The sequence below is a fragment of the Hyperolius riggenbachi genome, chromosome 6 (genome assembly GCF_040937935.1).
Source record: "Hyperolius riggenbachi isolate aHypRig1 chromosome 6, aHypRig1.pri, whole genome shotgun sequence".
NCBI lineage: Eukaryota > Metazoa > Chordata > Amphibia > Anura > Hyperoliidae > Hyperolius > Hyperolius riggenbachi.
The window spans coordinates 268,897,642-268,912,024 of NC_090651.1; the positions used below are offsets into that span (position 1 = coordinate 268,897,642).

Below are 14,383 nucleotides of genomic sequence, written 5' to 3' on the forward strand. Positions count from 1 at the left end.
TGCACACCCAATATGAACCTAACCCAAAGATGTCCCCGGGTGGACTGGCTGGCTGCAGCAGCTTATTTCACAATCTGAGGATCATTTGGATCATGCAAAATTTGACTCCACATATGGGTTCCTATACAGCTGACCAACAGGATTTATATTCCCTAATGCAGCAGGTTTGCCAAATCAGCTGAGCTTTAAATAGCTAAAAGGAGTCTACTAAAAATTCATATCAAGCCTCTGATGAATGTGTTAGCTGTCCTCGCCAAACTGTGTCCTGGGGGAAGAGATGCAAATAAGCATTTCAGCCAGATTGTGGAAATAGAGGGAAAAGGGGATATCCCCTTGTGTTGCCTCTCGTCTCCCTCACTTTCTCTGAGAGAGAGAGAAAAATAAAGAGTAGGATAAAGAAGAGGGGAGGGGGGCTTTGTGTCTGCATAAAGATCAGACCTTCGATGTACAAAGAAGTGAGACTCAGGTCAAAGCACGAGATGACCCTGCGACTGGACAAAGCACATAATCAATCTTAAATCTGCCCTATAACTTAACATGAGAAAGCTTGTTAGTAGGAAAAAAAAATACTTCTACAATCAAATCACACAAACTAGAGACTCTGCACTTCCACGTCTAAATAGAATGGACTGGGTGGACTGGATGAAATATGAAATAAAGAACAACGGAAGGTCAATAGTCAGACATTCCAGAACTGCAATAAATTACAGTCGGACAAGAAAACAAATCACAAAGTTTATTATAGGTCTTTATCTAGAAAAAAAAACAGTTAACTGAAGCTGAACTGAAACAATAAATGAATGGCAATTTTTTTTCATCAGTGACTACAACAGTGTGACACTTCCCATGGTAAAGGGGTTAACGAAACTGGTCACAATAGCACAGTACAGAGGGAAGAACGGTGCTGGCCCCATAATCATAATACTTTTGTGGACAAAAGGTGAAAGGTCAGATCTGTATTACTGCTAATCCCCAACCAATGGCATTGGCATGGGAAAATCTTGTGCTGTTTGCAGTGGACAGATTAGACGGAAGTGAGAAAAAAAAAAAGCTACAGTCGGAGACCACCATACATTCCCTTTATAGTTTGGTACTTCTGTTGGAAGATTAAGTTAGATTTCAGTCATAGATGGAGTCGGGGGAGCGGCTGGTTAAATCATACCTGTATTCTTTTCCTAGAGGTAAGAGATATTATATATGTTGTAGATGTAGCTCTACAATTAACAGTATGCAGAAGTGTGCTCAGACAAAACAAGAAGCATCAGAAAGAGAATTCTAATTCAGGAAATTCCTCGGCCTATTATTACGAGAAGCCAAAGATTAGGGGAGGATTCCCTGGGGTTACCCTTGGCCACTGTTGGCTGAGAACGCACGCTTCAAGCAGGGCACTTTGTCTCTGAGCTTTCCTACATCCCATTTTGAAACCGTACCATTTTTTTTTTTAGAGGTCATGTAAGTTTTCCAATAGAAAGTGGATCTTTACACTTCGATACGTTGCTATGAGTGCATTCTAAAACACGCTCGTTTCCCTGTGCTCAAATCAACTTTACATTCTTCAAAAACACAAGATAAATCACATTCTAACAAGGGAAAGTGGGAACTTCTTCAGGAGGATGCAAGAAAAGTACAGAGGTCACGGTTATTTATTTATTTATATTTATTATTTATATTTATATAATAATTTATATTTATATAAATTTATATTTATATATATTTGTATTTATATAGCGGCAACATCTTCCACAGAGCTGTAGGATATATATTGTCTTATTGTCCCTCAGAGGGGCTCACAATTACAGTCACATGTCTATGTAGGAGTTGTGTAGTGAAGCGAATGTATCAGACTAGGGCCAATTCCTCCTGCCTGGAAGAAACCCACACAGACACGGGGAGAACATACAAACTCTGTGCACACAGTGCCCTGGGCTGGGATTCGAACCAATGACCCATTGCTGCAAGGCAAGAGCACCATCCATTATGCCACCGTGCTGCCCACTTATTAGAGACATTAAAACTTTAACTTACTTTGTAATGGTTTATATATAAAAGGAAACCATGGTTTATCTGATCAGTTTATTTTCACCTCAGGTTCACTTTAATAAATCCATTCTTGCTTGGTTCTACAACCGTGCAATACACACTGACTAGGCATGTATAGTTCTGCATTTTTGAACATGACCCAATTAAGCCCAGTGGCTACCTGTTAACCACCTGCAGGCCAACTACATAGCAGTTAGTGGTTTTGAGGATTAGTTTCACTTTCAATTCAAAAGAAATTTGCATACAAGGTCAAAGTTTCAGCTCTCCTCTACTGGAAAATGTATGTATTGGATTCAAATCCTCTCTTTGAAATGTAGCTATATATTTGGGATCCAGTACATTAAAGGGAACCCGAGGTGAGAATAATGTGGGGCTGCCATATTTGTTCCCTTTTAGGCAATACCAACTGCCTGGCTGCCCTGCTGGTCCTCTGCCTCTAATACTTTCAACCCTAGACCCTGAACAAGCATGCAGCAGGTCATGGGTTTCTGACAAAATTGTCAGAACTGACAAGATTAGCTGCATGCTTGGTGTAATTCAGTTTACTACTGCAGCCAAATAGATCAGCAGGACTGCCAGGCAACTAGCATGGTTTAAAAGGAAATAAATATGGCAGCCTCCATATCACTCTCCCCTCGGGTTCACTTTAAGAGAAAAAAAATTGTTGACAAAGTGTCCAAGAACAAGATCGATGTCTAGAAGAAGTGTAGGACTTGCAAGAGCTGATACCCACCCAGGCTGATAAAATCAGAGTACATTTTATTTTCTTAAAGGGAACCTGAAGTGAGAAAATTATTTAAAATAAACACATGATGTAGCTGCAAACGAACATTACATACTTACCTCGCTGTCAGTTCCTCTCAGAGGCTCACCATTTTCTTCTTCCAGTGATCCCTTCCAGTTCTGACAATATTTTGTCAGAACTGAAATATAGCCGTTGCGGTCAGTTATATATCAGCTGCAAAGTGGCAAAGAAACCCCTAATGAAAAAAGACATAACTTGGTCTGTTTATGAAGAGTGAAAAATAATTACAATGGTGTCATCTGCTATGGCAATTTTTTTTTTTTTTTTGTATTCTTAGTGAATGTTAAAGAGAATCTGTATTGTTAAAATCGCTCAAAAGTAAACATACCAGTGCGTTAGAGGACATCTATTACCCTCTGTCACAATTTTGCCGCTCCTCACCGCATTAAAAGTGGTTAAAAACAGTTTTAAAAAGTTTGTTTGTAAACAAACAAAATGGCCACCAAAACAGGAAGTAGGTTGATGTACAGTATGTCCACACATAGAAAAATACATCCATACACAAGCAGGCTGTATACAGCATTCCTTTTGAATCTCAAGAGATCATTTGTGTGTTTCTTTCCCCCATGCACTGAAGTTTCAGGCTGCTCTTTTCTTCATGCAAACAGCTTTGCCCTTGTTTGTAATTCCTCAGTATGTGAAAGCCCAGCCAGCTCAGAGGACGATTTATCCAGCTTGTAAAAGATAAGAGAGAAGAGAGAGGCTGCTCTAATCTAAATAACACACAGGCAGTGTGCAGAGAGGGGCCTGGAAGGGTGAGTTCATAGCAGAACCACAACACTAAAGAACTTGGCAGCCTTCCAGACACAGGCCGACAAGTCTGACAGGGGAAAAATACATTGATTTATTACAGAGACAGGGATAGTATAAAGTGCTGCAGTTAGCCAGAACACATTAGAATAGCTTTTGGAACTTGTAGGATGATAAAAAACAGGATGCAATTTTTGTTACGGAGTCTCTTTAATGTCTGATTAGTTGCATTATACACAATGCTTTTATACCCTCTGTTTTTCATAAATTGGCATAGCGGCCAGCAGTTTGATAGTTAAGCATCTGCATTGTCATTGAGGTGATTTTTTTCTTCTGGCCTACTTGGGCACATCTAACCAATGCCCTACAAACAGCCAGCAGCTTCTAGTGAAACCACAAGTTTCTAAAAAGAGATACTTACTTATCAAGGTCACAAGTAGTTATAACAGAACATTCTGGTTGCTCAGCCTTAAAATACTGAACTGAAAATGTAGATAGAGACATATATAAAGCTCGGGTATTAAGAAATACAAAAAAAAAAAAACACAAAAAATAAAAAAAAAAAACTTTTGTGCAAAAAAAGGCCAAATATTTTAGATTTTCTTTTCTTTATTTTTTATATTATAAAAAAGATCTAAATCGAAAACTTCTGTATTTTTTTCTTTTTAATCCTGAGTAAACTCCCAGACTTCAAAAACAGCAAAAACTCAAAAATGAATGTATAAGATGGATGTCTCTGAGCGATCCGCCGGGCGGATCGCTCAGAAGTAGCCGTATCAGTCTGCCGACAGTGCGTACACACGCCGGACTGTCGTTGAAACGCCCACCCAGCGGGAGGTGACGACGGACCCGTCATTGCCTCAAGTCCGGCGTGTGTACGGACCTTAACACTTATGTGTTGCTTAAAAATGCACAGACGTGCACAAGTGCGCTAAGACCCTAAGAAAACCTTTAGCTATCAGTTGTTTACAATCTGAAGCAGAATTCACTTCTGATCAATGTACAATCTGATCATTTTGAATGGATTTTGTGCTAGTTGGGAGGGAATATTGGCTTGTGTGTAGTAGGCCGTAGAGAGGGAAGTGATTGGCTGTGGTCTGTCTTGGTAAGAATAAATGTCAGCAGAGGGTGAAGCTGGTGCAAAATATACAGATGCACAGAACATGATTTCCTAGTCCACTCAAGAGAGGGGAACAGTCTTCAGACATCAGCTAATGTAGCTATTCATTAATCCATACCTACTCCTACCTGGGATCTTGCAGAAATGAAGGACTCCAGTGGATGATCAATCTATTTAACGTGGCCCCAGCAGCCTCAGCATCCTGGTCACCACATCTCAAACTGAAGGGAAATTGGGTAGAGGCTTCACTAATAAAATCAGATATATTATATTTGGTCACTGGGAAACAAGAGTGTAACTAACCAGAATGATCAGAAGATTATTTTGTAAAATATGGCAGACTCTGGAACCCTGGGTGGAGCAGTGTAGTATAACAGCCCGTTTCTACTGTATATGGCAAACATCTTGCGAGATGTGATAGTGGCATAGCTGTGATAAGAGACTAAGTCATACACAACTATTGGGATCTGGATGCGACATGGTCGGATTTACCATAAGGCACTGTAGGCACATGCCTACAGGCGTCCGGTGATGGAAAGGTGGCTCACTCCCCTCCCCTAGTGCCTCCCCCTCCTTCCCTATGCAGAGGCCTGAGCAGAGTGTAAATGATAGGTTACTCACCCAGCTCTCGGCATTCCATTGAGATCTTCCTTCAGCCAGGGAACCTCTAGCTACTTAATACTGAGGGTACCTCTGGCTACCTAATGTAAAGGGACACCTGTAGTTACCTACGACGGGCAAGGGAAGTAAGGGAGAAGTGAGAGCTGGGTCAGCCAGAACTCTTGCAGTGCGGTTTGGCGGGGGTTTGTAGGTTCATAGAGGTGAGATCTAGGGTGCTAGGACATCTGCTCCTATAGGCTTCTGAGATGGAAATCCGGGCCTGGAATGCAGAATGCCGTCTGATTTTTTTCCCTACATGTGAATCAGACAGCAGCCTATTGATTTCAATAGGCTGCTTTTCCCTGTCTGAATTAGCATGCGGGGAAAGGCAGCAAATACGCTTAAATGGAAACGTCCTTTGAGAAATGGCACATTTGCTGGCTGTGATATTGCCACAAAAGAGATTAAAGGAATACTTAAGACTAAGATAAAAAAAAAAAATCAGTTTCTCACCTGGGGCTTCTACCAGTCCCCTGCAGCTGTCCCGTGCCCTCGCAGTCACTCTCAGATCCTCCTGTACCCCACCACCAGCTACTTTCATTTTTGGCTGACAGGCTTACTGCGACTGCGCAGGCATGGCCATGTGCCTCTTTCTTCGTGTTCCCATCCGCAATAGCGTCCTACGCCACACAAAGAATGCTATGCGTGTCCAGGCCTGTCGGCAAAACGAAAGTAGCTGGAGGCGGGGGCAGGAGGATCCGAGAGTGACTGCGAGGGCACGGGACAGCTGCAGGGGGCTGTTAGAAGCCCTAGGCGAGTAAAACGGATTTTCAGCTTAGGCTTAAGTATCTCTTTAATCTCTTTTGCGGTGATATCACAGTATCCCTTTAAAGGACAACTGAAGTGAGAAGAATATGGAGGCTGTTATATGCATTTCCTTTTAGGCAATACCAGTTACCTGGCAGTCATGCTGATCTATTAGGCTGTAGTAGTGTCTGAATTACACCAGAAACAAGCATGCATCTAATCTCGTCAGATCTGACAAAAAATTTCAGAAACACCTGATCTGCTGCTTGCTGGTTCCGGGTCTATGGTTGAAAATCAGCAGGATAGCCAGGCAGGCGGTATTGTTTAAAAGGAAATATAGCAGCCTCCACATCCCCCTCTTTACAGTTGTCCTTTAAGAATAAGCTCTTTAAACAATATGGTGGTTTGGGTGGAAAAAAAGAGTCATTTGGTGTTGGTTACCTCTGACTGACTGCATTTATGACAATTCTATTGAAACCAAACATTATTGGGCCATTTGGGTTCAGAGCTCTGCTATGCAGTGTGACCTTCGGGAAAAATGTAAACCAGGATTCACTCACTGCCCACAAGCAGTCAAGTGGCCCCATAATAATATAAAAAATGGGTAGCAGAACACACTGCAGCTAGTTTACTATCAGTATATAGGCACTAGGCAACAGCTTCTACTTCATATACTGGGCAGTGATATGCCAGTGTCATTTAATGGGGCAAGTCTATTGCACTGTTGACCAAGGCCATTTTAAGACATGTTGAGTCTTTAGTAAACTAGAATTTGTTAATGCTTGCAAAAGCTGTAATGTTCTTACAACAAAAAATAGGCACAAAAAGGGTACAGTAATATCTAATTGTAGTGGCTGGATAGTGTACTGGTTAAGGGTTCCGCCTTTGACATGGGAGACCAGGGTTCGAATCCTGGCTAGGTCAAGTACCTATTCAGTAAGGAGTTCAAGGCAAGACTCCCTAACACTGCAGGGTGGCCTGAGCGCGTCCCAGTGGCTGCAGCTCTTGAGCGCTTTGAGTCCGACAGGAGAAAAGCGCTATACAAATGTTCGGATTATCGGATTATAATTAACTTATTATTCTAACAGTACATTTCTGGCTACATAAACACAAAATAGTTGTATTATTTTTGTACCCACCACCATGGCTTATTTCATTCTGGAATGCAGTATTACAGTTTTCAAATCTTTTCTATGATTAAGACTTGGCTTACGATACACTATAGCTTCTGAATATTTGTGTGTAACTGTGCTCAATCTGTATGCTCCAGCAGGTTATCGATACTGCCACCTGCTGTCTATAAAGGGTAAATACCAGCAGCATCAGTGTCATTTTATAGCTAAAAGCACACGCTGGCTTGCACAATGTGTCCTGTGAGCAATAAAAAGAACAGCTAATTTTAAAAACGATACTAGTTTGTTGCACAATTTAATGTGCGCTTAGAACATCTATATATAACAAATCTATACACACACACACACACACTTTTCCCATTGCAGAAAGTCTGCAGGTGAAGGGTTAATTCTCAAGTGGATTATGACAGGGAATGCTAGCAGTACTCAACATTTAGCTGATCTGGAATTTGCAGCAAGCATTATTCAGGACTTAAAGCACACCTGGAGGCCTGGAACTGACTACAAAACTATCAATAATCGCAATTGCAAGCGTTTTCTATGAGCAGTTTGTAAGCGATTTCATGAGCGTTTTAGGGAGCGATTTTAGAAAGTATTTAATTTGCCAGCGGTTGTGTAGCGATTAGCGTTTTAAAGTCTGAATGGTCCTTTCAATTATTTTTAAATTTTGTTACAGTGTACAGTAACTTTAAAAACGCTAGCAAAATCGCTCCTTGCAAATTTTGCTGAGCGATTACGCCACTGATTATATACTTTACATTGAAGCACAAACACTAACTAAAGGCTGCATGTCCTGCGCTTCTGTGGAATTTGCACCATCCATTTACATTGTCAGAGCGTTTAGGGAAATCGCTAGCGATTTCTCACGCTCCTTAACCTCCCTGCCGGTAACCCCGACGTAGTTCGGGGTAAGCCGCGCAGGAGGATTTCTCAGGCCCTGCTGGGCAGATTTGCATAATTTTTTGTTTGGTACACGCAGCTAGCACTGCACCGCGATCGCCGCCGCGCCAGTGCCAGGCAGCGCTGAGGGGTGGATCAGGACTCCCTTTGACGTCACGACGTCGGTGACGTCATCCCGAGCTTCGCCATGGCGACGGGGAAAGCGCTAATGGAAAGCCCGTTCAGAACAGGACTTCCGGACGGGCTTGATCGCCTCCGGCGATCAAAGAGGGTGGGGGGATGCGGCTGCATAGCGTGTATCATGTAGCGAGCCCCAGGCTTGCTACAGGATTTTAAAAAAAAACTGCTGCGCTGCCCCCAGCCAGTTTTTAATAGATCGCCAGGAGGGTTAAACGCTAAAAGAAAAAGAAAAATTATCGCTGTAGTGGGTTCCAGCCCGGACAGAGGGGTGTGGAGGCAGACATTTACTTACTTTTAAACAATGCAGATTGCCTGGCTGTAACGCTGATCCCCTATATCTAATACTCTTAGCCATAGACCCGAAGCAAGCATGCAGATAAGGTTTTTGACTGAAGTCTGACTATTCGCTTCATGCTCGTTTCAGGTGTGTGATTCAAACACTGCTGCAGCTAAAGAGATCAGGCTGCCAGGAAACTGGTATTAGTTTAAAAGGAAATAAACATGGCAGCCACCATACCCCTCAGTTCAGGAGTACTTTAATCATTACTGAGTAATTGGACAGATTATGAGGAGGTGATCAAACGTGTTGCTGTACTTGGATCATCCGAGTCTAGTTTGCCTCTTTTTGGTGAAAGTAATCAGGACTCTTTACGAGGTCTCTTGTGTAGAGAAGATGTAGACTAAAAAACCCATGTGCGCTATTTGCACAGTGACCAGTACGGAGATGATTTCACCTTAGGTATCTGGAAATGTGCAGCAGGCACTGGCCTGTCAGATCCCTTCATGTTTCCTGCAGGCATTTCAGAGGTAAGATGAACTACAAGGTCACAGTCACAGAAAGGCATCGAGTTTGCAATCATAAGACAAAGCTGCATATGTAACCTTTGCTGGAATAAGAGCAGCCATGACATTAAAAGGGTTTTTCGGTTTGTTTTTTGTAACAAAACAATTTTTTCATTAGTCATGCAGTACTGTATATAGAACTGAAAGCATTATTTCAGCTTGATTTTTTTTTTTAATGTACATACAAAATGGTAATTTCACAGTACATCTAAGGTCACGTTTCCCAGTAGTGCGTCGCAGTGTAACGGCCGCTATGTAACGCAGCTAACTACACTACAATGCTTCATCTATGCAACTGTGTTTAGTAATGTTTAGTATGGCAAGTGTTGCGGTGTAATGGGTTGATTAATTGTAATGCACTGCAGTGTGTTACTGGTAAAAGTGTGTGTTAGCAGGACAAGTGAAGCATAGTTTACAGTAACCGTATGCTTCACTGTACTTGGCAATTGTGTTGCATTCCTGCTGTCACTGGGGAAGCAATGGCCACTGTGAATGTGGCCTTATAGAGCTTGTTGATAGGAGTAACATGTTTCATATTGGGGTGTTGTGTTATAATGTGCATGTAATGCAACCAAAATAATTTGCGGTGGCATGCAGTGTAATGCACACAAAGAATCAACTGATCAATGTGCACCTTTATTGACCAACATCATGGGTGTCAACGTGTGAGACTGCATGTTACTGCATGTTCTGTATTGTAACCCTTTGCGTACCAGCAGTCTCAGGCCCTACCAGAAAACGGCACTTACCAACAAATTGCCGCACATACCCGACGCTCTCCCATCGTTGCAGGCACCTCTCTCTGCTGTCGCTAGGATGGCAGAGCTGTGCGAGCCGGTCACGAGCCGCTTTCATTGGCTCCTGACTGTCTATCAATGTAAGCCAATGCGACTGGCTCACAGTGATCATGCGGTCAGGAGCCAATGAAAGCGGCTACTGACCTGCTCACAGAACTCTGCTGCCTTATAGATGGCAGGGTAAGTGAACTGCAGCGGGTGCAGAGAGGCGAGATCGGCGTGAATGAGTGGCAGGGAAGGAGAAATCATATGTCCTGTCAAAGCAGCGTAGCCACCTGCAAGACTTAGATTTCAACCAACCTGGTCCGGAAGCGGTTAACAATGGAATTCCTGGAACAATGGAAAACTGATGAGGTGTGAACTGTTCATATAGACTGACTTGCACCTCATTACAGCGCGCATAACAGTGTCTCTTACAACAAGTTAGTGTGAAAGCACCTTCAGATATATAGGCTAGTTACTGCCACTGGATTTGTCCAGGTGTTGAAAATAAGCAACAATCTCTGCCTCATGTAACTAAATTGCCACTGCAGCAAGATGAGAAGGTGGGAGATTCTATAATGTAGGATTCATGTTGCACCAATCTGTTTATGCAAATTTAGAACAAGCAGAATTTCCCTCTAAGCACCCTGGCGGTAGGATTCCTTCTGATTTTAGGGTCTAAAAGCGGTACAATTTTCTCTTGTGTTTTTAGACCCTAAAAGCACGAAAAAAATCATACCACAAGAGAGTCTGCAGCAGCCCCAGCACTTGCTCACCTCCCTGGGCTTCAACGCTGCAATTTTACCTCTGTCCTCCGGGTGGAACTGTAACCCTATAGTGAGATTGCCGGCTCTCTTCATGATGACAGACGGCGATCTCACCAGGGGGAAGCAGAGCCTCCGAGGAGAAGAAGAATGGCGGTCGATGTCGGGATCCCCCGGGAGGTAAGTTGAAACGCCCGCTGTGCGCATTGCTCTGCATAGAACCTATGGAGGCTACCCTGTGTGCAGGTCGGGGCTCCCGCTTTTAGCTGCGGTCTCCCACCCTGACAGTGGCTCGGGGTTACCGCCAAAGAGGTTAATCTTGTATCTCGGTAACAAAATGGTTAAAGAATTTGGGGATAGCAAGTTAAATGTTCTGTATGTTAAGCCCTTATTAAACATTCTCTCCATTTTAAACACAGTGAAAAAAAATGCTTCAAAAGCACTGCGAAATTAATCCTTGCATGGTGATGTCCATTGCTCAATAAGTGTTTTTCATATCTCTCTAAAAAAAAAAAAAAAAAAAAAAAAAGGGGCGATTCACAGGCATACAGAGGCCAACAGACCTGACTCAAACTCATACATGAAGTCCAGCAACAAAAGAGGCAAGCACTGCAAACAAGCAGCTCCAGCAGTACGACTACGTATAGAAAAGTTATGGTCTACACTTTGTAAAGTACTTCTGCTGGGAATACACAGCTCGATTCTGAGCTGATAAGATGTCTCGATGGATAATTTCCAGCATGTCCGATCACTGTTCGATAGTTTTGCCGCTCGATTTATCAATGAAGTGAATTGAAAAAAAGCTAAGAAAAATGAGCAGAAAAGAGAGTTGAGCGGGCAAAAACGATCGGGCGCCGAATCGAGCACCAGAATCGATCTGTATATTCCCAGCATGAAGCTGAATACTTACCTGACGACCCAGGAAGATGGATCCCAGTGATGTCCCGACGACAAGCGTTCCCCGATCAATCTTCATGCGGGTGGGTACAGATGTCACAGGAAAGGCACGAGTGGGAAGTCAAGCGATCGAGGTACTCCGCATGGAGTTGTTGGGGACCTTAAAGATCCAATCCGCCCTGATTGTAGTCAAACCTTGTTCGCGTAATTGCGCATCTGTACTCATGTTATGAGATCGCGGAAACAATCGATCAATGCAAAAAAAAAAAAAACGCATAGTTATTAACATGGGCCTTAAGATTGGTACCTACAGCTCCATCACTAAGTCTCCACTTTGTAAAGAGCCAAGATTGGTACTTTTTAACACAAAAGACAGACATTTGAAGGGTAAAATAACATTCTTGCACTTTCACACGCCCAGGTTGATTCAAAGGAAGACAAATAGCCCCGGTCACTGTAGTGCAACTTTATGGAGGCATCTTAACCCAGAAAGTCGCAATGCAATAGTAAGTCTACGTGATGTTCAGAGTGCATCCGATGCAATGCATTCCAACACACAACAGTATCCCAACGCAGTGCATGCACTGAGCTACCGCATGATGTGTGCGTTAGCAGTGGTGGTGAAGCATACTTTTCATTGACTGTATGCAACGCAAAAGGTCCCATAACGTGTGGTGGCGGTTCCTTTGCCTTCCTGTTTTATAGGGAACACAATGCAGCTCCTATTGTGAACCTAGCCTTAAAGACTGAGTGTGGACCCATTTGCCTTATAAAAGGTACACAATATATTTTTTTCACATATCCCTGGATAAACATTGAGGTATTATCGGAGATGAGGGTGGCAATCCATATTTTGTTCTTTTAGGGAACGGTCTACTATAGCCACCAGAAAAAAAAGGTTGTTGAATCCCCCCCTCTTACACCCAGATTAGGTTTTGAAATTCATGTTTTCAGACCTTAAAGAGAATCTGTATTGTTAAAATCGCACAAAAGTAAACATACCAGTGCGTTAGGGGACATCTCCTATTACCCTCTGTCACAATTTTGCCGCTCCTCGCCGCATTAAAAGTGGTTAAAAACAGTTTTAAAAAGTTTGTTTATAAACAAACAAAATGGCCACCAAAACAGGAAGTAGGTTGATGTACAGTATGTCCACACATAGAAAATACATCCATACACAAGCAGGCTGTATACAGCCTTCCTTTTGAATCTCAAGAGATCATTTGTGTGTTTCTTCCCCCCTGCAGCTATCTTCCACTGAAGTGTCAGGCTGTTTCTTACTGCAGAGTGCAGACAGCTCTGCCTGTATGTATTTCCTCAGTATGTGAAAGCCCAGCCAGCTCAGAGGAGGATTTATCCAGCTTGTAAAAGATAAGAGAGACGAGAGAAGCTGCCCTAATCTAAATAATACACAGGCAGTGTGCAGAGAGGGGCCTGGAGGGGGGAGATGCATCACAGAACCACAACACTGAAGAACTTGGCAGCCATCCAGACACAGGCTGACAAGTCTGACAAGAGAGAGATAAGTTGATTTATTACAGAGATGGTGATAGTAGAACGTGCTGCAGTAAGCCAGAACACATTAGAATAGCTTTTGGAACTTGTAGGATGATAAAAAACAGGATGCAATTTTTGTTACGGAGTCTCTTTAAATGCCTACCATTATCTACACTGATCATTTGTCATACAACTTTTCAATCATTTCATTTTTTTTTTAAAAAAACATCCGGGAAACTGGTAGGTTGCCTTCTATTTCCATTCTGGCCAAGCAACAAAAACGGGAGTAGAACCAATAATAAAATGGTACAAACCATTGTGCGTCCGTCGGTGAGCATCATAGGCATCTTCCTTAGAGAACTGCGCCCCACACTGCTCACACACAAATGCTTTGGCTCCAGCTAGTAAAAAGAATTAAAAAAAATTAGGTTATCGGAATATGTCAAAATTATAGAATACACAGTGGATTAATTATGAGCAAGTAAGAACATAAAACATAAAACAAACAATATACAAACAGTAAGGGCATACAAAGAGTGATCGCTAATAAAGGACACCAATGTAGACTCCTAAAAAAATAATCTCCACTCTTCTTGCAATTGCAAAACATGCATAAAATAGCATAGATGCCTTCTATACAAGATTTGTAGTCTTACATTACTTAAATGCTTCAGATAGCCTCTCAGGCCTGTGTACCACTTCGCCATTAGGTTGATAGCGGGTTTATACACAACAAAGCTAAAGTGTATGAAGTTGCACCATCTAGTGGCTGGAGAGTGCAGCAGGAGCATATACTAGTGGATGGACTGAGTTATGTGATAGGCTGCTAGCCCCCTTTCCTCTTGAGCTGTAAGCAGGTAGGGGTGTGTGTACAAATAGGTAGATAGTGTATAATCAGAACTCAATCAGATGCAAATAATTCTGTCTGCAAATTGTATTCAGCCTGAAACTGAACCAATCAAAATAAACAGGAAGTGAATGCGATTCGCCCAATTCCTATTGCATGACAGGGAGGGGTATTGACATTTCATTGACCATATATCTATATATCTATCTCTAATTATATATTAACCAGGCACAATTTAAAGTGAAAAAAAAAACAAGAAAAAAAAAACCTCCTGCCCATAAGCAGATCTGAAACAAAATTATAGCAGAAGCAGCTCCACCACCCTGTCAAACTACACATCCCCCCCCCCCCCCAAAAAAAAAAAAACAAAAACAAAAAAAAAAAAACGATTCTTAGGTCAACAGCACTTTATTAATAAAAG

At 42.3% G+C, this 14,383-nt stretch overlaps 1 protein-coding gene across 1 annotated transcript in view; it reads right to left on the reverse strand.

Moving 5' to 3' along the window:
• ZBTB16 (zinc finger and BTB domain containing 16) overlaps nt 1-14,383 on the reverse strand; it is a 187,351-nt gene that overhangs the window by 37,464 nt on the left and 135,504 nt on the right. Inside the window, exon 4 of the mRNA XM_068242792.1 lies at nt 13,430-13,516. Coding sequence (XP_068098893.1) covers nt 13,430-13,516 — 87 coding nt within the window. The remainder of the gene's footprint in view (nt 1-13,429; nt 13,517-14,383) is intronic.